Source organism: Telopea speciosissima, chromosome 9 (genome assembly GCF_018873765.1).
Source record: "Telopea speciosissima isolate NSW1024214 ecotype Mountain lineage chromosome 9, Tspe_v1, whole genome shotgun sequence".
Taxonomy (NCBI): Eukaryota; Viridiplantae; Streptophyta; class Magnoliopsida; order Proteales; family Proteaceae; genus Telopea; species Telopea speciosissima.
In genome coordinates this window covers 20,184,835-20,207,667 of record NC_057924.1, presented here as the reverse complement: position 1 = coordinate 20,207,667, position 22,833 = coordinate 20,184,835, and the positions used below count along the sequence as shown (strand labels likewise).

Here is a 22,833-nt window from a genome sequence, read left to right as displayed (position 1 = left end):
GGTTTACATATTTATAGAACATATTAGAGAAATTTGGGGCCACCTAAATTCTAATTATAAACAAATATGACATCATTTTGTTATGTGTGAAATTCACATAAGTTAAGCTTATAGATAAATAGGGTCGTAAGCTTGGCAAGGTAAACACGAATGCATAGTAGCAACTTTTCAAAGCTTGATATTTGATTCAAGTGGGAGATGCTAGATCACGTTAAGTGATGGGTGAATCAAATATAAGATAAAGAGTTTTAGATAAGTAAGACTTTTGTATGGTTGGTTATTAGTAAAATAAGTCTCCCATTCACACGTAATTACGTATTTTGTCACATACGTATGTTCGGTCCTCCAAGGCTTGTTAGAGCTCTCTTCAACCTGCTCATGGCTAAATCGATCGATTTCGGGTCAAATAGGAAGAACTAGAAGATTCCACCTCTGGAAAGCACCTACACCTAATGACTTAAGCCGTTGTTCCCATTTCCTCGCTCACCCATCATGCAAAAGGTACACCATTAGAATAATCAACAAGTTGCAAAGTGTTATTTCTCTAACAGTTTATAACTCTCCAAAAAATTATGTAGTTTTTAAATAAGTATACCTTAGATGAGATGTTGGAGAGAGATAAAGAGAAAAGATAATTGAGAGAGGTGGGGGGAATCGGCACCTCTTTGTTTTAAAGTCACATTGTTTGATTTTTGTACCACAAATGTAATCATTCAAAACAACACTTGAAAGGTATACGATGGAGAAAGTTATGACTTTTGTTGAGTTAGTGTATTCAAACTAACTTTAAACGAGTTTTCCATCTTCTCTTTCTCATCCCTCTTGGTTGTGAATAATTGATGTGATTAAATAGTGGTTTACTAGCATCTCCATCTCCTCTTTCATTAGTTGATTTTGTTATTATCAAACCTTCATGATTTGTCATGATGATGTTAACAAAAATGGAACACCAACAAACTCCAACATGAGTCCAACTTCTTCAACAGCAATACTCTTGGCATTTCAATTGGGGAATAGTAGGTTTAGTTTTGTAGCCTAGTATCAGAACAGTTAATGATGGGACCAGGGTTTCGCTTTATATGCAGCTGTTTTATTGCTACTTCTAGTTCTAAATTCTATAGACATCAGATTCGAAGTTGTAGCCCTCTCACTCCAATGTTGCAGTAGTTATTGAATACTTCAGTTTTTTAGTAATCTTCTTACACAACTAATTTCCTCTTACAGGGTTGGAAGAGGGTGCAACACCAAAAATTACATCTGCAAAAGTAGATAACGCACAGAGCTATTGGTTTGATAGAGAAATACTAAAACACCTTCTATGATACAAAAAGCATAATTCAAAGGTCTATACCTTCATATTGGGGTTGAGAGTGTCTTATATTCTGCAGGTTCACATAATTATAATTGAGACGGATTTTGGATCCATTACATGTGTATGGGGGGTAAAGTAATTGTGTGTGGATTAGGGTTTTGGGATTCCTTATATATTGTCTTTGTGTGGAAAACCCTAGTCACAAGTAAAAGTAAATACTTTGTGAGGTGGAGAGTGGTGTCAAGAATTTTTTAGGAAATAGTGAAAAATCTCTAATTCTCTTAGGTGGATGTAGGCAAGCTTACCAAACCAAGGTAAATTCCTTGCATTGTATGTGATTATTTGCTTGGGTTCTTCCTCGTAGTTTCACATTCATCCCCAACATGTCGTATCAGAGCGAGGTTCGGAAAATCATTATAGAGTGTGCACGGAGATCCGAGGAAAAGACAATGCGTAAGGAGAGCGAAGGAAGGAGGTTTTCCAAAGTATAGATCAGAGACATGCTTCGATGAAGAAATCGGATCGTGGAATTTTTTTTCTTCAAAGGGATTCTCATGGTTGCAAAGGAAAAGGTGAGTTTGTGAGTGTTTTTCACGATTGAAAAAGGGTTCGTGGGAATTCGTACTTCATATATTATACAAAAATTAAGAAAAAAAAAGGGACAAAAGAAAGTACGAAGAGGGAGGAGAGAGTGCCACAGACTCAAGTAAGGAAGGTGCAACAGTTAGTAGGGAGGGAAGGGAGAAAAAAATCAAAGAAAATAATGGTTACATAGAAAAGTAGTCATTATGGGTATAACAATCTAAGAAAGGGAAACGCAAGAAAAAGGAAGAAACAAAGTTCATTTGAAAAAGAAGAAGAAAACAAATTTACTGAGTCGATACTATACAAGTTTGGCTTTGTATGCTTTCCAGACTTAATGGAAGAGACGGATCGGGCAGATTCCACTCCAATGGTATAGATTGTGCAAGTTCGTATGAGATCAATGGTAATACAGTTTGTTCAGGTTTATGGCGGGTACAAAGGGCACAAATCAGGTAAACCTGATGGTGGTGAAGGATTCAAGCTTCTCCATTGAACGCTTCAATGGCCATCATGACTTCACCTTATGGCAACAAGGGATGAAGAATATTCTTGTGTGGGAGGGGATAGTCAAGGCTCTTAGAAAGAAATCAGGAAAGCCGGAGAAGTTGAAGGACGATGAGTGATAACAGTGGAGGGATTTTCCAAAAAACACGTTCCAATTTTATCTTGCAGATAACACTCTTCGTGAGGACATCGGGTTGGTGGATCTAGAGCAAGTTTGGACAAAGCTTGAGAGCAGGTACAAGTCTAGGTCGTTGACAGATCGGCTATTTTTTAAAAAACAATTATATGGTCTTTGATTGTCAGAGGGAGCACAGTTTGAGGTATACTTAGATGAGTTCAATAGGATATTAACGGAATTATCGGCTCTTAATGTGAAGATCGAAGAGGAGGACAAAGCACTTCTCATATTGGCATCACTACCTCCTTCATTTGATCACGTTGTGATTACACTACTATTTAGTAAACATACTCTCAAACTTGACAAGATTATTATTATTTTGCTGATAAATGAGATACGGTAGAAAAATAACGATCAGGGTAAAGGCAAATCAAGTGAGAGATTGAAGGAGTTCAACAAGTACAACGATCGCTCAAAGTCTAAATGCCAAAAAATAACTTGTTATTATTGCAAGGAAGGTCATATAAAGAAGAATTACCCAAGGCAAAGAATGATAGAATAGAAGGATGAGGAGAAAGAAAGTAAATCATCCACTATTAGTATCGTGGAAAAGTCTTGGAGTGATGATGAAGATGTTTATCTCACTACTTCATTAGGTATGGATATTTCATATTAGATTTTAAATTCTAGTTGTTCATTTCATATGGGTTTAGTTAGGGATCAGTTTGCTACATAGCATGCATGTGATTATGGTATTGTTAAAATGGGAAATAAGAAAGCAAGGTTGCTAGGATTGAGATTGTACAGATTTGCATGTTTGATGGGATTGTGCGACCTGTAACTGGGGTGAGGTATGTGCCGGATCTAAGGAAGAATCTGATTTTAGAGAACACTGAATTTGAGAGGTTTCAAATGCTCATCTAAAGGTGGAGTTTTGAAGGATTCAAGAGGGGTCATGGTTGTGATATAGAGACAGATGATTGGGAATCTGTACAGACTTACAGGGAGTGTTGAAACAGGTGGAGCTACTGTTGGAACTCAGGTAAGAAGTACAGATAGAGGGCAGAGATTGCAGGTGGTTCAAGCGATGAACAAGTGCAAGTCTAGAAAAAAGCAGGTGTCTTTAGTTTCGGATTTGGTGAGTGACAGTGATCTCTTGGAGCGAGCTGCAGCGGTAGGAGAGGTGGAGCCACATCACATCATGTGGTAGTGAGATGGATGGGGCACCCTGGGTGGGAGTGTGGGCTATGCTGATTTGGGCATGGGAGCAAGGCATAGACAATGGCGAAGTTTGTAGATGACATCAATACCATTCTTTAGGGTGGCTTGTAGAATCCAAGCGAAGGTGACTTATATTACTATAAATGTCCATAGTTAAACAGTGCTAGCTTCATACTCATATGGGTTTTGTTCATCTTTAGAACAGAAGGCAAGGAAGGCCATTATTGAATTGTTGGGGATTCAGTATCCATAGATTCTGCATTTAAAATTTTTAAGTTCATTACCCATTTTGAATTTTAGGCAGCGAATTCTCCAGCTGGTCTCTCTCTCAACATCTGTGATTATGTAAAACTCTATGCCCATACTCACAAACTCTTTAAACACAAAGCTTCAAGATTGAAAAAGTACAATCAACCAGAGACCCCCCGGCATTAAAACCTCCCTACAAAGTTCTTCCTTTATTGCCCTAACCTTGAAGCAGTTCAACAAGTTGTGGCTGCAATTCCTCGTCCCTTAGTTTTTTATTTCTTCTTGGGATAGATTCTATTGGACATTCAATGAAACTTCAAGAATACCCAGAGAGAGAGAGAGAAAGAGAGAACTAAAGAAAGGATATACAATATCTAATACAATGCTATTAATAAAACTCAATCCCAAGTGATGAAACTTGAGGAGCGACAGCTACCACAAAGTGAGTGCTATAGATACCTGGGGTCAACCATTAACAAAGAGGGTGATATAGAAGATGATGTTTCCCATAGAATCGAAGTAGGATGGATGAAGTGGAGAGGTGCATCGGGAGTGTTATGCGATAAACGCATGCCTATTAAGCTTAAAGGAAAATTCTACAGAACAGTAATAAGACCAGCCATGACTTATGGAGCAGAATGTTGGGCGGTTAAGAAGAGTAACATAGATAAGATAAGTGTAGCAGAGATGAGGATGTTGAGGAGAATGTGTGGCAAGACTAGGAGAGATAGAGTAAGGAATACTTGTATTAGAACCACTTTGGGAGTTGCACCAATCCAAGACAAGCTTCGTGAGAGCCGCTTGAGGTGGTATGGTCACATCCAACGGAGACCTTGGGATGCACCTGTAAGAAAGAGTGACCAGTTTCAGTTTGACGGAGCTAAAAGAAGTAGGGGCAGACCTAAAATGACTATTGGAGAAGTGGTAAGAAAGGATATGCATGTGGTAGGGCTCAACCCTAGTATGACCGCAGATAGAGTTGTTTGGAAGACAAAGACCCGTGTAGCCGACCCCTTGTAGGGGAATGTTCATTGGGATGCTGCTTTGACTACTGCTTCGACTTTTTCCTTTCCTATTTTTCATTCTTCTTCCTTTTACTTTTTTACTTCCTTGTACTTTCTTTTACTTCTCTTATCTTCTACTATCTTAGCCTCTATAGGATCCATGTAGCCGACCCCATTTAGTTGGGATAAGGTTATGGTTGTTGTTGTAATAAAACTCAATCCAAACACAAGATATCAGATTCCATTTGTTTCGATGTAAAATTTTACATGTAACATTTTTTATGTTCAAACATTTTTCAATGTTTGTTTATAAGAGGTAAAATATGAGGTAAAATATCATTGTAAAAATTTTCAATGTTTATTTGTCATTTATTTTACATGGTAAAATTATTTAAAATAATTAGATAAAATGTTATTATAACAAATTTGAATGCCAGGTTGATAACTAAAATCTAAGGCAATGTAGTTTTGTTTATGAGCTTAAGGTCCATGATATTGGGAAACATCATACATAAAGATTAAAAAATAAAAAAGAACTCTCGTAAGGAAAAAGTAGAAAAAAAAAACCATCAAGGATTTATTTTTCATGATTAAATAAGTTTATTTTCTTTGAATTTAGTAATTTCATGAGCACTTTTGCAAGAAGAACTAAAAGGACATCCCCCCCACCCTCCATTGAAGTCCTAAAGCTCAGCTGAATTGAACCAAGGGGTCTCCTTTTTTTTTTTACTTGTTTTATATTACAATCATCCATAAATCTGAAAACAATATGTAAATCAAATAACAAAGAAAATTGCAACCATGACCTAAGGAAGTTGAAGGTCCTAAGTTCGACTCCACCTTCCCCCCTTGGGGCCACCTGCCTGAGAGGAAACTCCTTGGTGAACATGAGCCCCCCAGTATCTCCCGACTCGTGGTGTTGCGGGGTTGTGCACGAGCCCTGGAGGATTTAGTCAGCCAAAGGCCATAAACCTCCTGTTCCAAAAAAAAAAAAATTTTGCAACCATGACCATCCAAAAGATAGGTCATATTGAATGAAATCAATTGCTTCTCAGTAATCTGAAATAATTTGAATTTTTTTCAGCTCAAGACCATTCATTCCATTAGCATATACCCAAAATGTCACAAGATATAGAATCAGCATTTACAAAAAGTATTTTAATAAAATAACAATCACTATCACTCAAACAAAGTTTTAGATTCATGTAACCCTAGCAAAAGACCAAAAAAATTACATCAAGCGAAGTTTTTAGCTTGACAACTGATGTGGTGATTCATATACTGAAGAGAATGTATATGGGCAAAGGACAGTTCAGCTTCCTGGTGAAGAACTTTAAAGCTTATCAAACCTAGGCACCACCTTCCTTGACACCTGTGACAGCTCAACACAAGAAAATCTGCATAGTCAAATACTACATAATACTAAATTATAAGGGCCAAAATCGGATTCAAATAGAAGATAACCACAAAAAAAGAAATATTTATGGATGGATTTGCGAGCTCACCTTGAATGATGATATCCCTACTTCAAGCTCCCATCTACCACTTTCCTAATTATCCTACGCCTCCCATTATCATCCCTGGAGAGAGAGGTTCTAGCCAACTTATCCTTTTTGTTCAAGACCCTAAAAACAGTATCTACGATGTCAGAATTGATACCATTACCCTTCATCATCTCTCTGTAGAGTCATATCATAAAATGCAGAAGCAGACTCAAGTTGATAAAATTAGATGATGAAATGAACATTGCAAGGATAAAACTGAAAAGGAAGTTCAAGTTGATAAAATGAAAAATGCAATGATCACTAACAATCTAAATAGTTTGTTGTAATGTATTATTCTAAGTTAAATGTGTCTCACAAATTAAACAAAGCATCATATGGAGCACTTTCTGGGTGAATTATGTTCAATATTAAACATAAGTCATTGTCGCCCATCTTGAGGCTACGCATTGGTCAAGCAGTAACACATCAAAGGTAAACATTTTGTTAAGAACCTGTAATCAGACTAATCAGTTAAAGCTTGTTAACAAGGAATTTTATTGCCAAATTGTCTAATTTATGCCATCAAAGTGCCCCCGCCCCACTTTTCCCAATCTCTCCCCCTCTAATAAAGTGTTAAATGACAACTGCTTGTGGCATGAAGTATAAATTTAATTTGTGTGAGTATCAATCCCAAAACAACGCATAATTTCGAATAGTTGTAGAGAAATGAAAGGAGTACCCACAATAGAACGAATTGGAAAATATCAGATCAAGTTAGACTATATTAGGAAGTAATCACTTCACTTATGGAGGGAAAGCAGCGAACACTGAGGTTCTATAGAATATCATACGTCTATAATCAATGAACCTTAGTTACATCAACTACCCACACGTGAGAAGATCTTTTAGCTCTTCCCCACCTCCCCCCCCCCCCCCCAAAACAATAGGGAATCATTAGATGTGTTTGTGTTATCCTATCACATGGTAAACTTGATGGAATTGTGTTGCCCACAACATCTTCAACATACAACTTGTAGATTGTTTCCAAAGAGAATATGGAAGAGCAAAGCTTTAAAGAATCAATATTTTGGAAAAATAATTCAGCATTCTATGAATAGGTGAGGAGAAAATTTTAAATATAGAGACTTGAAATGAAAAGAAATAAAGGTTAGATGCTCGGTGCAATTGGGGCTCATCCAAACAGATTGTCATAAAGACCACCAACTATTTTGAAAGAGATTTAGAAACAAGCAAAACAAAAACTCAAAATGGTATATGGAAAAAGTAAATGGAGAGACCAGCTTGAAAAGAGTTGTATGGACAAATGACTAAAAACTGTAGTGCAGGCAATGGGATTAAAGACACAATTTAGCCATGGAAAAGTGCCTAATTATAAAACAGAGATCATATCTAAAATTAAGCAATGAAAGAGAACTCAGATCCATTTGTATACTTGCAGGTCACACATAGAACCAGAAAAGTGAAACAAAATTGAAGAAACAGATATGACCTGATGAAGAAAGAACAAGGATATGAGCCCAAGGTTGCTTTCCATTGACCCAACACTCCAAATAAAGTTGTTTATGCCTTTTTTGCAGAACTCCTCTAACAGAAACAATATTTAAGTTTAATTCTACGGAAAAATCCTAAAACAAATGAGTAACCAACTCATTTTACATAATCTGAATAAGAAAAGAAGTTACATGTGTTCTCCTCTAAAAGATCCTTTGAGAAACCTTAAAAGAGAAACCCTAAAAGAAATAGAAAATTTGAGGCATAAAGACTCCAAAATAACACTTGGACATCTAAACAATAAGACTAGGAATGCTTTTCAACCATTCCTAATCAATGACCTAAACCCAAAGAAATAAATCACAAGGTCCCCAAAACATGGACAACAATTACTTACGCAGTAGGATCTATATTACAGTCTATTATAAAATAAAACCCAAGATTAACAAAGCTCAACCCCAACAGTTCTTCTGGGAGGCTCCCGCATCAGTTTGGTATTAACCCCCCCTACCACCCCAAGTATTCTTCTCATTCTCCTTCAACATTTTCTCAAATAATGGTGCAACAAGAGCTCCAGCAGCAAGGAACAACTCAGGTGGTAGCAAATCTGATTCCTCACCTCTAAGATAGAATCTAAGGCATGATGTGCAGAATAGGATCTCCAAACAACAGAATAGGTCGAGATGGGGTATAACGAGAAAAAAAAATCAGATTCAACCGAGAATGGGATAATTGAGATAACTCAACAGGGGCTGATTTGATGGACCAGGAACCCAGGTCAAGTGGTGTTATAGATGGGGAATATATGCTGGTAAAAGATCTCAGAAATATGAAATTAAAACAATGGTATGGCAGAGCAGTCCTATTGGTTCTAGGAGAGCAGTCAGAGTTGAGAGATCTGAGAACTCAAGCTAATTAAATTCAAATTTCATAATAAGAACTAAAGAGAACATGATTGTAGAGGTCTGATCACAAAGTTTCAAATCAAAGCGAGTTGAATTAGGAGAAGATTAGTGGATTTAAGCTAGCAGAAAATTAACTAAAAAACAGGGGTATTGCAGGTAGCTGTTAGTTAAAGGACTGACATATCTGTGAGCAGATGTCGTTCTCTGGTTCTTAATCTTGCAAATGCGAGACCAAGAGTGTCGAGCTCGAGCAAAGTGCAAAATTTTACGAGGTACTATTTTACTGTTAAATCAGGCGTAAAATTTGTGTATAGCATTTCCCAGAAAATGTATGATTTTCAGTAAAATTTAAATGAAAATTTTACAAAGTTGAGAACAAACAGCGGTTTTTACAGCAAAATTTTCATTCACCAATTTTACGCCGAAACAAATGGAACCTTAGGAAAATTACTTCCGTAGCATTTTTGGGACATTTATCCACTGGGTAAATAAACCAACATTGTATATTGTCTTCACTCTTCACTATATAAAGACTACCCACATCAAAACCAGTAGGGAACTCGTATGAAATGGGTTCATCAAACAATATATGCTATAGAAAGGAGAATGCAAATTTAACACAAAGTGATAATTCAACTAACAACTAAACGAAACTAAACCTGCAATTGCTAAGCTTTGGAAGCAAGGTGGGTATAATTAATAGTTCTTTCTATTAATGGCAATAAGATTAAATATTTAAAGCTAGATGAGAGGAGGCAGTGGTGAAACACCCATCTGCCTTGGTATATAAGTACCAACATGTGATAACCTAAATTCTTCACTTGAGACCTCCATATTCATTTGAGATAGAAAATGATATTGAGACTGTTCTCCAGAGGAGAAAGTGCTCATCTCTTCTCTGCTACAGAAGGCCAGTCTCAAGAACTCCCATAGAAGGCCATGGCTATATAATTGGATTCAGCAGCACCAATGGTGCCAGCCAGAGTGAAATTTCAATTACTACTAGGAAAGGTTCATCCATGGCCAATGACATTGATTATAGACAACAACCATCACCTCCAGATTTATTAGTAAAGTGACTCTTATCAAACCAAACTAACTGCCTAAACAGGCCAAAACGTAAAAGCAAATATCTACTGGGTCTCATTCATACCATTTCTTATAACAGGATGATCTTCATTCTTCACGACTCTGCTCAGGATTCCACCTCGTGCATGTACGTTCTTCAATGCTATACTGCTCCAAACATAAAGGAAAACCCAAATCAGAGCCATTACTATTGATAGTAAGAACCAACAATGTTTTGGCAACACTGCCACAGAGCCTAATAGTGCCTTCCAAATCGGACCAAACCCTCAATCTCCTATTCGCATTATCACCACTTTCCGACACAACAATCACTGCATATTCAGAATGCACTAGAGCTGGGTGGTGATGGTAAGCAACAAAGTCCACACCATACTGAGAACCTGGCCGAACAGCCCAATTTTTCATCCGAAGATGAGAATAAGCATTATAAAAATCAGGGAATTCTGTTCTCTTAGAAATCATGTACTTCCATAGCTCTTCTTCATTTTTTGCACAATTATCTTCCACCCCTACAATTTGAAGACATTTGAGAGAGTAGCATAGGTAGAAGGCCTCCTCAAAACCTAATTGATACCACTGCTTATCTTTCTCAACTGTGACAATGGGTCTGCCAAAACAAGCCATATTTAGAAGATGGGCTTGTTCAGGTTCTGCTTCAATAAGAACACTGCAACTTGAGAGTGACCCATGTGTTTGTGATTGTATTAGAGAAGATTGAAGCTGTTGGACTATTTTTGACATGGGTTCTGCAAGTGCCTTAGCTTCTGAACCCTTTCCCTTCCACCTTGGTCCCATTTCAACTTTTTGACGTTGGATCAAATAAGCTTTATTCCCTCAATTAGTGAAGTGAAACAGTCCTCAAGACTTATACAAGCTGAAACCATTTAAACAAAAAGGGGCATGGTAAAGATATTTTCCCCAACAACTACAAGACTAAAAGACTCTACTACTCACTGACTTTTAGAACAAATGAAGAAAAGAATCAATAGGTTAATGAAGAACAATAAAGAAAAATTAGGATAAAAAACAGGGTACCACCTATTAAAAGAATATGGAAGCAATAAGAAGAGAAAGAAGGAGAAGAGAGAATCAGATAGGATTAACCTGAGAAGAACCATAACTTATTTTTTCCCAACAAATTATTAATTATTACTCAAACTTTCTCACTTGCTAAACAATTAACACCCTTTCTGATGCTATAACCCTATGGTTTGAGATTTGCCGGGAGGAATGGAAGAAGGAAATACATGACATCTAGCACCATCAAAATAGGGAAAAACTGAAAATTCGAAGGAGAGATCACCATTAGATTCATCAGAATGGTGATCTCATTCGTCTTAGGTAACATTTCTACCATGATGCAAAGTTAGACTCTCATTCCGCCTTCATTTATAAATAGAGAAAAGTCTTTCAATTGGGAAAACGAACTGTAGTCTTGAAAACTTCGAATTCATGGCCAGTTTAGGCTTTAATGCCAGGTCAAGGGGTTCCAATACAAGATTAGTCAAATAGGGTGTGTACAGTTCAAATTTGTGGGAGGTAATTTGAGTAATTTTTATGCTAGAAGTTAGCTAAATCAAGTCCAAGACTCATTAGGAATTGAAGTCCAGATTTCATTCTAAGTCTATGTTCTGTTTGTTGAGTCCTAGTTTGAGTAGGGGTATCAAATAGTAGTCTGCTTTGGATATTCCAAGTAGTAGTTTGAAATATAAGTCAATTTAGGACTATTAAAGAGTCAGTTTATGATTTCATATATCAATGTATTAGCCTATGGCCTAACCCACGAAATTATGAGTAATATTAGTGAAGTTTTTCTTCAAGATTTGGCTGTGTTGGATTCATGGTGTGTTTGGCTGGATTTCAAGCAATGCTAAGGTGGATTCCATTTAAAATAGTGGATTCTCTTCATGAGGTTAGGAGGATTACTGCCCTATTCTATATTTTCTATCTTCTAGTTCTTATTAGCTTACCCATCAGGTCAGTTTCATCACTTACTTGAAGTCTGTGGTGCCCTTCGTTCTGTACAATTTCCAGCTTGCTTTATTCTCTTATTTCTCTCTCATAGCTGATCATGCTTACATCAAATTTAATATAATAGTTCCGGTTTATATATCGCTTCAATACTGTCCTCCTGAACATCTGAAACAGAACTTTGAGTATTCAAGTTCTAGAATTGCTACTCTGTTTACCTAGTTACACTTGGAGTTCTCTGCACAGCCTTAGCTGTAATCCAGATTGCTGAGATATTTGGTGGAGGGGACCTATCACCAGGGTTCTGTACTCGACCAGAATATCAGGTCAATCTGAATTGTCTATCTTAAGCTATAAATTTTCTCCTCGGTCTGTTCTATTTCTCTGTTTCGGTGATCCCGGTTCTGCGAATCAATTCTGGTTGTTCTAGCTGGGACTAGTTATTGCCAAAAGATTTAAAGATGGTTTTAAGTTAATACACTTCCTAAAGCAGAAGGCAGTAGTAAAATTCCACTAAACAGGATGCACAAAGTAATCATCTCCCAAAGAATAATGCTCATAAGCAGAGCTGCAAAGTGCTTATTTCTTCCATCAATAAATTTACTTGGGTGACTGGAAGAGAAAACCATACTAAACAATTAATCATAAGTTTGCCCTCTGCATCTTCCAGAGTATAGCAATGCCTTCCATCGTCAAAACCCTAGAGTTACAACCTTTGGGAACAAGACTGGAAGATCTACAACTTTTGCAGAAAAGAAAATTCTCATATTCATACCAAATCGGAAGGTCAAAGTTAAAAAAATAAAAAATAAAATATTCCACATAGATATCAACCATAGAAATGGTTGTCAGGCAGTTACCGTTAAATTCAAACAAACTGTTACTACACTGAGATGAACAAATGAACTCACGGAAGAAGAACAAACCTGGAAAGTGTGAGCAGGAAGTTGCCAGCCATGGCGCCTCAACATAACTGCTGAAAATGGTTGCGCAGAAAAAACCCAAGCACTGACCGATCCAACTCATCACAACTCGGGGCAGAAAAAACAAACCCTAAAAAGATTAAAGAAAATTTTTAACTTTTCATTGCACTGCCGCAATTGAGCTTTAGGGAATTGGAGAGGATAATTTTCTCTGCCTCTTTTTCTCTCTCACAGTCTCCTTTTGGGTGTTTTTTTATACATCTCTACTGTCACATAAATAATAGGTTTTCAGTTTGCTTGTCATTCAACGTCTAATTATTCTAACAAGATCAACAGTGGGAATAAGGTCGCAATTAAGGGTGTCAAAACCTAGCCCGACCGAAAAGACCTGAACCAAACCAATCCTTATCAGATTGTTTTGGACTGGGGTATGACGGGACCGGCTAAAATCTGGATTGCATTAGACCAATCGATATCCAAACCGAAAACCAATAAAAATTCAATTCTTTTGTAGTATCTTGATGAGGCAGGCCCGCACCGGCAGACCCGACCCCACTCGACCATTTAAAGATCGAACCGGCCCGACCCGTTTATAAATGGTCGTTCTCGATGCTGGAAGTAACACCGTCGGGTGCCCGACCGACCCGCCCGTTTAAAGGCCCGATCCCCTTTGCCCCGTTTAAACCTGACCCACTAAGCCCGATTATTATTACCTATTCTACCCCCAACCCCAGAGAAAATTCCCAAACGTAAACACGTTCCAACTTCCAACTCCCTAACAAGTAACAACCTAGGTAACCTAACCCTCCTAAATGACTAACCATTAACCCTAATTATTTACCAAAAAAAAAACCATTAATCCTAACTAACCTTCCAAATTCCACCTCTTTTTTTCTTTTTTCTATTCAATCTCACAAAATCAAAATTTCAGTCTTTGAGTCTCACACAGTCACACGGCAAAATTGCACTTCTTTTTTCCTTTTTTCTATTCAGTCTCGCAAAGTCAAAATTTCAGTCTTTGAGGCTCACACAGTCACACGGCAAAGGGAGAAAAGAAGAAGAAGAAGAAAGAACGGAAAAGGTAATAAACTAATCATGAATATATTATTTTTTATAAAGAATCTATTATTCTATTAGATCGTTTTGTCATCTAGTATTCTAGTTCTTTCACTTTTTAGTTTTTATCTTGATCTCTCTGACTCTCTCCCACATGGTTCTAAATGCTACACTGCCTACATCTGTGATTCATCATATGTGGAATCCTCCCTCTCATAATGTGATTAACTCGATATTGATGGCAGCTCCATCTGCAATCCAGGGTCAGCTGGAGTAGGGGGCATATGGAGACCCTGAGGGGTCAGTACTTATAGGTTTTTCTGGTTCTATTGGCTAATTGTAATTCAGTCATGGTAGAATTGAAGCAATCGTACAGGGTACTGAGACTGCCCTTCTACTTGGATGGGTACATTTAATCTTAGAAGAAAATTTTAAAATGATGATTAGATGGCTTCAAGTAGAGATAGGAGGTCCTAGAGATAAACATACTTCATTCGGAAAGCTATATAGCATTATGCACCAACCAAGATTTATCTTTTGTATGAAGGATGTATTCAGCCAATTCATTAGTTGATGAGTTGGTTAAGTAAGAGGTTAAAGGGAATTTCTATAGTTGGGATCTTACCCCATTCTGTAGTTCCTATTGAGCATTTATTGTTTCATACTAACCTAGTAGTCCTACTTATCCGAAATAAAAAACTCTTCCACAAAAGATTCCTAATTGACTAGAATATTCACCATTTCAGGAATTTGTTCTTGGTTTTTGATTTTTTTTTTTTTAAATTTGTTATTAGTAATATTTATTATTATTGTTTGAACTTTGGAGTCAGTCATGAAGCCTCTTTCAACCTTACATGCATTTGGTTATTAGGTGCTTGAAAAATATTTGTTTAGGTTTATTTAAGTTTAATAAAGTATATATTTTAGAGACTATATTTTGAAGAATTTTAGCTTTGTTTTGATGAAGATTATTCTTGTTTATTATTTGCAGCTTATTGTTAGTCACTTAGTCATTTAGCATAAATTAGAAATGCCAAATCAAAGAATCCCAGAAGTTCAAATGACTCCAAATGAAGGAAACGTTTCTAGTTCGTCTTCTAGTAAGACAGTGTCAATACTAGGCCTACCGACTGTTTCTGGTGCTACAGCTGGTACTAGAGCTACTACTTCAACTAGTATTACAGTGAGAAAGAGGAAAAGAACTTCTATAGTTTGGAAAGAGTTTATTCAAATTCCTAAATAAAAGAATCCTGATGGGAGACAGAGGGCAAAATGTAAGGCTTGTGGGAATATATATTTGGCTGACTCAGATATCAATGGCACTGGCAGTTTGAGGAGACACCTTAAGAATTGCACCAAACGTAAAAACAAAGATATTGCCCAAATGATATTAAGTGGAGGTGATGGGAATCTGACATGTAAAAGCAAGAAGATTGATGCCGAAATGGTGCGAGATATGATTACCATGCTTATTGTTAGAAGAGAACTACCCTTGGTGTTTGTTGAATATCAAGAGTTTAGGGATTTGATTACCTATCTTTACCCACAATTCAGCCCGATTAGTAGGAATACCCAATTGGCTGATATCTTGAGGTGGCACAATAGGGAGAGTAAGAGGATTAAGGAATTTTTGAATTACTTCAATGGTAGGATGTCATTGACTACTGATTTGTGGTCTTCCATCACGACTGACTCTTATATTTCTCTCACTTGTCATTACATTGACACAGAATGGATATTGCATAAGAAATTACTAAAATTTTGCATCATGCCACCACCACACACAGGAGTTAACATAAGTCAAATTGCATCAGAGATGTTATTGTATTGGGGGATTGAGAAGAAACTGTTTTCTATTACTCTAGATAATGCTTCTGCAAATCTCTCTTTTATTGATCACTTGAAAAGAAATTTGGTGTTGAAGAAGGCTTTAATGTGTGATGGTGATTTTTTTCATAACCGATGTTGTGCCCATATATTGAACCTAATTGTACAAGATGGTTTGAAGGTAATTGATAATTGTGTACAATTGGTTCGATCCAACGTAGCATATGTGAAGGCATCTTAGGCAAGGAAAGTGAAATTCCTAAAATGCTGCAAGCAGGTGGGTTTACCAAATGAGAAAAGATTGCATGGAGATGTTACCACGAGGTGGAACTCCACTTATCACATGCTTGACTCTGCTATATTCTATAAGAGTGCATTTCATGAACTTCAGTTGGTGGATAAAAATTATAGAGAGTGTCCAAGTACTGAGGAATGGTCCAAGGTTGAGCAATTAATGCATTTTTTGAAGCCTTTCAATGACATCACAGAGGTGTTATCTGGGTCCAAGTACCCAACGGCAAATTTGTATTTTCATAACGTATGGAATATACATAAGTCTTTGTTGGAAGTGATAGTACATGGAGATGACCATATGAAGAAGATGGCACAAGAAATGAAAAAGAAGTTTGACAAGTATTGGGACTCATATAGCATTATTTTAGCTATTGCAGTTGTATTTGACCCTCGATACAAGTTATCCTTTGTTTCATGGGCTTTTGATAAGATATATAATCTTGACTCTAGATCAAGGGAGAAATTTAGACTTGTAAAAACAAGTTTAGAACGACTCTTTGAAGAGTACCGAAGCATGGATGTGACCATGGAAGAGGGGGCATTACACTCAGATGATATTGAGACTGATACGATTGGAAATGCATCAGATTGGCAGGTATAAATCATTTTGTTTTTTATTTTTATTGTATATTCATTTCAATATGTTGCATTTTTTATATTGATTTTTTTATTTTATAGGAGCTAAACACATATGAGAGTAGCAATAATACAATAAGATCAGATAAATCTGAATTGTATTTGTATTTGGAAGAGCCAAGGATCAAAGATATGACGAAGCAATATGATGTATTGGCCTATTGGAAGTCGCAAGGAACTAAATATCGTGATCTTTCTCGGATGGCACGGGATGTGTTAGCTATTCCGGTATCAACAGTTGCTTTTGAATCTGCTTTTAGTGCTGGAGGTAGAGTTATTGACAAATATAGAAGTAAGCTACTACCAACAAATGCTGAAGCACTGATTTGCCTCCGAAATTGGATGTTTGGAGTAGACTTTAAAGGTAGTTTTTAAAAATTTGTGTACATTTTATTAAATTGATATTAATTTCTCTCTTTTTTTGGTCATATTCTTATTATCTTATATGTACTATTGTTTTTTTTTTCTTTTTCTTTAAAGCTGAACTGGGTGATGATGCCAATGATTTGGTTGATGCTTTAAAAGATGTGTTGTCCGTGAATGAGAGTGGTGCAACTAATGAGGCTCCAGTAGGACCAATACCTATACAAGGATCTTCAACTGCTTCTACTGCAGGTTGTAAATAACGTTTAGTCTATTAGATGACTTTCTACAGGTATTGCCATTTTTCTTCTTATGTTTTTTATTTGCCTTGTCTTTTATTACAATCACGTTTTGACTTGTACTATCTTTCCACAGGGACCACAGGTATTGTCATTCAATCTTCAAATGTCATTTAATCTTCTAGTTCTTCTAGCTCAATCTTCAGGTAAGTTTTCATCTCTTTGAACATTGTACACAATTGGTTCAAACTTGAGACTTAAGTTTCTCTATTTTTCTAGTTTTGCTAAGATGACATGAATAGATAGATAAGATCTAGCGTTGTTGCTCTATTTTCTGCTATATATATTATATATATTGTTCTTCTATTTATTCTAAATATCTTTTGTTTCATGTAGGTCTCTTCTAGTTATTTTGCTTAATCGAACAAAGGCAACAATCGTTGGACTCCTAGAGGCCAACCATTTTGTTTGGGTTACCAAGATCCGAGAATGCTTGTGAAATGTGATGTTATAAGCTGATGTTTCATTTTGATTCTTATGTCTGTACTTTGTGGACATGGGACATCGGACTGATATTACTTTATATTTTGTTACTTTTGACGTTATAGTTTGTGGACATGGGACATGGGACGGATATTACTTTATATTTTGTTACTTTTGATGTTATAGTTTGTGGACATGGGAAATGGGACATGAGACTTTCCTATATTACTTTTATATTTTGTTATCTTTTTTTTTTTTAAATAGGACATGAGACATGGGACGTTATAGTTTGTGGACATGGGAAATGGGACTGATGTTACTTTCCACACCGTTTAGTGCTCGTTTAGAGTTAAATAGGCCATTAATCTGACCGAGGCCCGTTTAAGACCCGTTTACCTTGAATAAGGCTGTCTCGATTAAAGATCGAACACCGACCGATCGAAATTAAATAGTACCATGTCCGTCCAATGCAAGCCCGAACACCTAAACGATCGGACACGATACAGCCTATAAATGTTCTTGGCTGGTGGTTTTACAGATACAAAAGCTCAAAGAAAATTTTCCATATGTACATGAGCAGCAGCTCAACTCCCATTAGGCAAGGGCTACGCAGATTGTGGTACCCTTCTAGTCCAGTTTCATATCCACTAACCTATCAATATCAGTGTTGTCAAGGCGTCTCCTAGGGGTCCAGGCACTCCCCTACATTATTCTAACTTTTTCAAATGTCAAAGTACTCAGAATAAAATTAATCAGGGCCCAACTGGGATCGAACCAGTGACCTTTTGATTTGCAATCAATTGCTCAACCACTGAGCTATGGGCCCTTTCTCGTATTTGTAATTCACAATTATGATGTTATCTTATTGTAATAAAACTATTCTGTCATGTTATTTACATTAAATAAGATACGTTGAACCAAGTTTGTAAGGGACACGGACTCGTTGCAATTTATCTAGACGCTAATTACTTCCTTTAGTTTCCATAAAAATAAATCATATCTGGTCGGTCCATATGGGAGAGTTGTATGAGAAAACGAATTGTGAGGAATCTCACAATACCTCTGACATCGTTTCAATTCAAACATTTCATATCTGCCCGTGGAGCTGCAAATCTTCAGCCTCCGCGAGGTTCAACTCTAAAATTAATCTTGTCGGGTATGAGTTGGAGAAGACCCAATGCCAGATGACTCGATGCGTGATCGCTTTGGTTTCTCTTGCCAGAGACCATTACTTGCCTCTGGTGTCTCTGTTAGAATAGTCACAATAGCTTCTAAGATGTCCATAGGAACATGGGATAATGGGTAAATCTCTTTGGAATGTAACTGTGTTTTGATGTTATGAGTTGATGGACAATTCTATCAAAAAAAGAAAAAAAAGAGTTGATGGAGAATTTCTTGACCGTAATGGGCTCCAACATCGGTTATTGTATTTGGTGGGTAGGAGGGATAGGATTCTGAAGAGAGAGAGCCATTAAGTGGGGAATTAAGGGGAATAATAATTGTGATACCTCATGTTGAAACCACTGAGTGGGGGAGTTATGGGTTGAGATTTATGATTTTGTAACTCCAAGATATTTGAAATAATGGAGGAAATGAGTGGGTTCAAACTAGTGGTGGTGGTTATTTGAAATAGAGTTCAGAATAGGAGTACTTGATGGAACGGTTAGAGAGTGTAGATGTGTATAAATGGGATGAGTACCTGATGGATTAGAAGATGAATGAGCTTGTGAACACATGGGTGGAGTAATTGATGTAATGGTGGATGAATGGACATGAGGATTAATATGAGAAATATGGATGTGCATATTAAAGGGAGTAACTAATGGAAGTGTAGGTTGTGTACCTGGTGAGAGAGAGAGATAATAATCCTATTAGATTAGGGGTGCAAGTTTGGCCCTATAAGACCAAGCCCGCCCTGAGCTTGAACAAGGCCGACGTTGAAATACCCTAACCTTGAAGGCGGGTCAGGGCCATGGTTTGAAGAATTGGAATCAGATTGATCGAGATTGATTCCTAATCGATCCCGTATTGATGGATCGGTACAAACATGGGTAAAAATGTGAATTTTTTTTTTTTTTTAAGAAAACAATGGTAAATTTGTTTGATCCAGACCAATACCGATACTGATTACTAAAACCCTAGTCAGGGCCAGACCGGACCAGGGTTGAGACCTTGGGCTGATCTCATCCGGCCCTGTCTTCTTGTTGTTGTTGTTGTTGTTGTTCTTCTCCCCGGCCTAGCCCAGCCCATGCATCTCCCTTCCCCCTCCCCGTGGTTAGGGTCAATTAGGGTCAATCTTGGCCCTGCCTTGAGGGCAGGTCAAGGTTGGATTTTTCAGGCCCTATGTCAAGGCCGGTCATGCTTGGGCCTAGCTAAGAAGTTCAAGGTTGGGCTAGGGTTTTAAAAAGCCTAGCCCAACCCGACCCTGTTGCAGCCCTAATTAGTAGATTAGGATTAGGGATGTAAATGAATAGTCGACATCCGTTTTCGTATCCGTGTTCGAATCTGTTTAGTACTATCCGAATCTGTCCGAAAGCTAAACGGATGCAGATACGAATAGGCTTTAGCTATCCGAAAAACTATATTTACATGTAAACAGATAAAATATTCGATCTATATCCGTGTTCGTATCCGTTTAACACTATCCGAATCCGTCCGAAAGCTAATCGGATGCGGATGCGGATATAGCACTATCCGAGCCGAATCCGATCCGTTTACATCCCTAATTAAGATTGCTCACATATTCATACAAAAAAACGAGTGTAAGTACCGTGGTCCTCCGGACGAGGGTTCCTCAGCCCTTATGGTATATGGCGACATAGGGTTTTGGGAGATGTATGTGTGTGTGTATATGGATATAGATAATATTGTCAATGTACAATATTGATAAATAGGGGATTGGGATCATGCATTAAAATATGCTAATATAATGTGAAGTCGCCACCTAGGGCTAGGGCCTAGGACCCATTAAGTGTAGTCCTACCCGTTGTGAGCAGAATTGGGCTACGTGACTCCATATGGTCAGACCAAAGGTTCGAGTAAGGGGTCAGGTTATGAGTGTGGGAAGGTGTTAGGCACCCACCTTGCCCCGCCAAAGCCGGTCTCTCTGTATTAGATGCTACATAAGGACGAATGTTCTCTCTCTTTTATTACGGGGATGGGGGATATTATGAACTACATTCAGATGCTATGAATTGAACTAAAGCATAATAAACTACATTACATATATAAAAAATACGGACTAAAACGATGAAATATGAAAGGACTACATTGAATCAACAAAAATACAATAATTGTACCTGTATGGTTGTATTCCCCTGGCTCAGGGGAGATAGACGAATGAACTGACATCGATTCTTTCTCGGCAGAGTAACGACTCTTTCAAGTGATTTGGAGAGGAGTAAACAGATAGAATAATGTCTGTAATAAAGGAGTTTTGATGATTATCCGCGCACAGACGGGATAACAGCGCCAAGGAGCAAAGTACTCTATACTTAGAGGGACAATCGAAGGATCTGTCCGCCACAAGAAAACTTCAAGCACTCACACTCTCATGAGAGAAGGAGGAGAAATGAGGGTGAAAAGGGAGGAAAAGAGGCTAGGAATCACTTGGGGAGGGTCTCTCCACCCAAAATTCCTTGAAAAACGTGGGAGGGGACCCCCTCTCTCTCCTGGCCAGATAAGTCCTCCACGGCGCCGTGGGTGACGTCAGCAGGCTGATGTCACACCCCCTCATGGCACCGTGGAAATCCGGTACACATTCCCATGGTGCCGTGGGAAGGCGTCCACGGCGCTGTGGGAAGGAGTCCAAGACGCCAAGGGGGCGCAATGCCATTTTTCCTTGTTTTTGGGCCGAAAATGGGCCATTTTGTGATCAGCATGGTTCTTGGTCTTATGGGTCAGGTATCTTGGGTCTAGAAGGAGGGAGTGTGCGTCGTCCATCGTCCATGTCCCATTGTCATCATCGCCAATTATGGGGGTGACAAAAATCAGTGTCTACAGTTTGCCCCTCTTTGGCCTAGGCCTGTGCCAACAGCCGAAGGGTAAAGACAAAAGACCAACTAATTTTGTCACCAAGAGCATGTACTGTTGACGTTTTTCTCAAAGGCGACAGAGTTGCTAAAAACAGGCGGTTAATCACGATGAAATCTTTCGCTAATCCTCAAAAGAAAAACTCGGAAGAACCAAATCTTTATCTTGTGAGCATTGCTCAAACAATTTTTGAGGGTGATAAGGCACCACTCGACCAAAGATCTAGCTAAGGCACCACTCGGCCCACAAGATCGAATATGAGGGACTCCACTGGGATAGAATTTTGAGGATGATAAGGCACCACTCAATTGAAAGTCAAACTTGGACGGTTATAAGGTGCCACTCGACCGAAACCATCAAGTTTGGAGGGCGATAAGGCATCACTCGATCGAAAGTCAAACTTGGATGGTTATAAGGTGCCACTCGACCGAAACCATCAAGTTTGGAGGGCGATAAGGCATCACTCGATCGAAAGTCAAACTTGGATGGTTATAAGGTGCCACTCGACCGAAACCATCAAATTTGGAGGGTGATAAGGCACCACTCGACCAAAGCATTCAATATTGAGGGATTTCACTGGGGATTATTATTATTATTTTTAATTTTCTTTTTCTTCTTTCCTTTCTTCTTTATTTTCTTTCTTTTTTTTTTTATTTTCTTCTCTTTTCTTTTTTTTTTCTTTATGTTCTTTCTTCTTTTTCTTTCTTTTTTTTTTCTTCTCTATTTTCTTTTTTCTTCTTTTTTTTTTTTCTTCTTTTCTTCCCTTCTTTTTTTCTTCTTTTTTTTTCTTTTTCTTTTTCTCTTCTTTTTTTTTTTTTTTTTCAGTCCACGACTTCGTGTGGGGGTCCGCACGGCCCCGTGTATGGGAGGCACCGTGCTTGCAAGGCCCCGTGTGCACGGCTCAGTGCCAGACTTCACGGCTCCGTGGGCAAACCTCTACGGCGCCGTGGGCCGCTGTCCCACGGGACCGTGGAGAATTCCATGGCGCCGTGGGCACGATGGAGAGTTTATAAATAGATGGCTCCC

At 37.9% G+C, this 22,833-nt stretch overlaps 2 protein-coding genes, 1 long non-coding RNA gene and 1 other non-coding gene across 4 annotated transcripts; 2 read left to right on the top strand and 2 right to left on the bottom strand.

Annotated features, from left to right (window-relative positions):
* Window positions 1-1,520: 1,520 nt before the first annotated feature.
* On the top strand, window positions 1,521-15,974 carry LOC122639313. The gene is made up of 3 exons (XR_006329498.1): window positions 1,521-1,534; window positions 8,015-8,020; window positions 15,122-15,974. It is a non-coding gene; the product is annotated as an uncharacterized LOC122639313 (long non-coding RNA).
* Window positions 10,020-11,046, bottom strand: LOC122639312 (tRNA-splicing endonuclease subunit Sen2-2-like). The gene has a single exon (XM_043832137.1). It carries the CDS (start codon window positions 10,776-10,778, stop codon window positions 10,071-10,073), a length of 708 nt encoding a protein of 235 aa, XP_043688072.1. The 5' UTR covers window positions 10,779-11,046; the 3' UTR covers window positions 10,020-10,070.
* A 129-nt stretch (window positions 15,975-16,103) lies between the features above and the next one.
* Window positions 16,104-17,699, top strand: LOC122638734 (zinc finger BED domain-containing protein RICESLEEPER 2-like). Its single transcript, XM_043831585.1, has 5 exons — window positions 16,104-16,649; window positions 16,733-17,054; window positions 17,171-17,259; window positions 17,429-17,498; window positions 17,689-17,699. The coding sequence occupies exons 1-5, from the start codon at window positions 16,104-16,106 to the stop codon at window positions 17,697-17,699; spliced, it is 1,038 nt and encodes a 345-aa protein (XP_043687520.1).
* Window positions 17,700-18,529: 830 nt separating this feature from the next.
* On the bottom strand, window positions 18,530-18,601 carry TRNAC-GCA. The gene has a single exon. It is a non-coding gene; the product is annotated as a tRNA-Cys (tRNA).
* Between the last annotated feature and the right edge of the window lie 4,232 nt (window positions 18,602-22,833).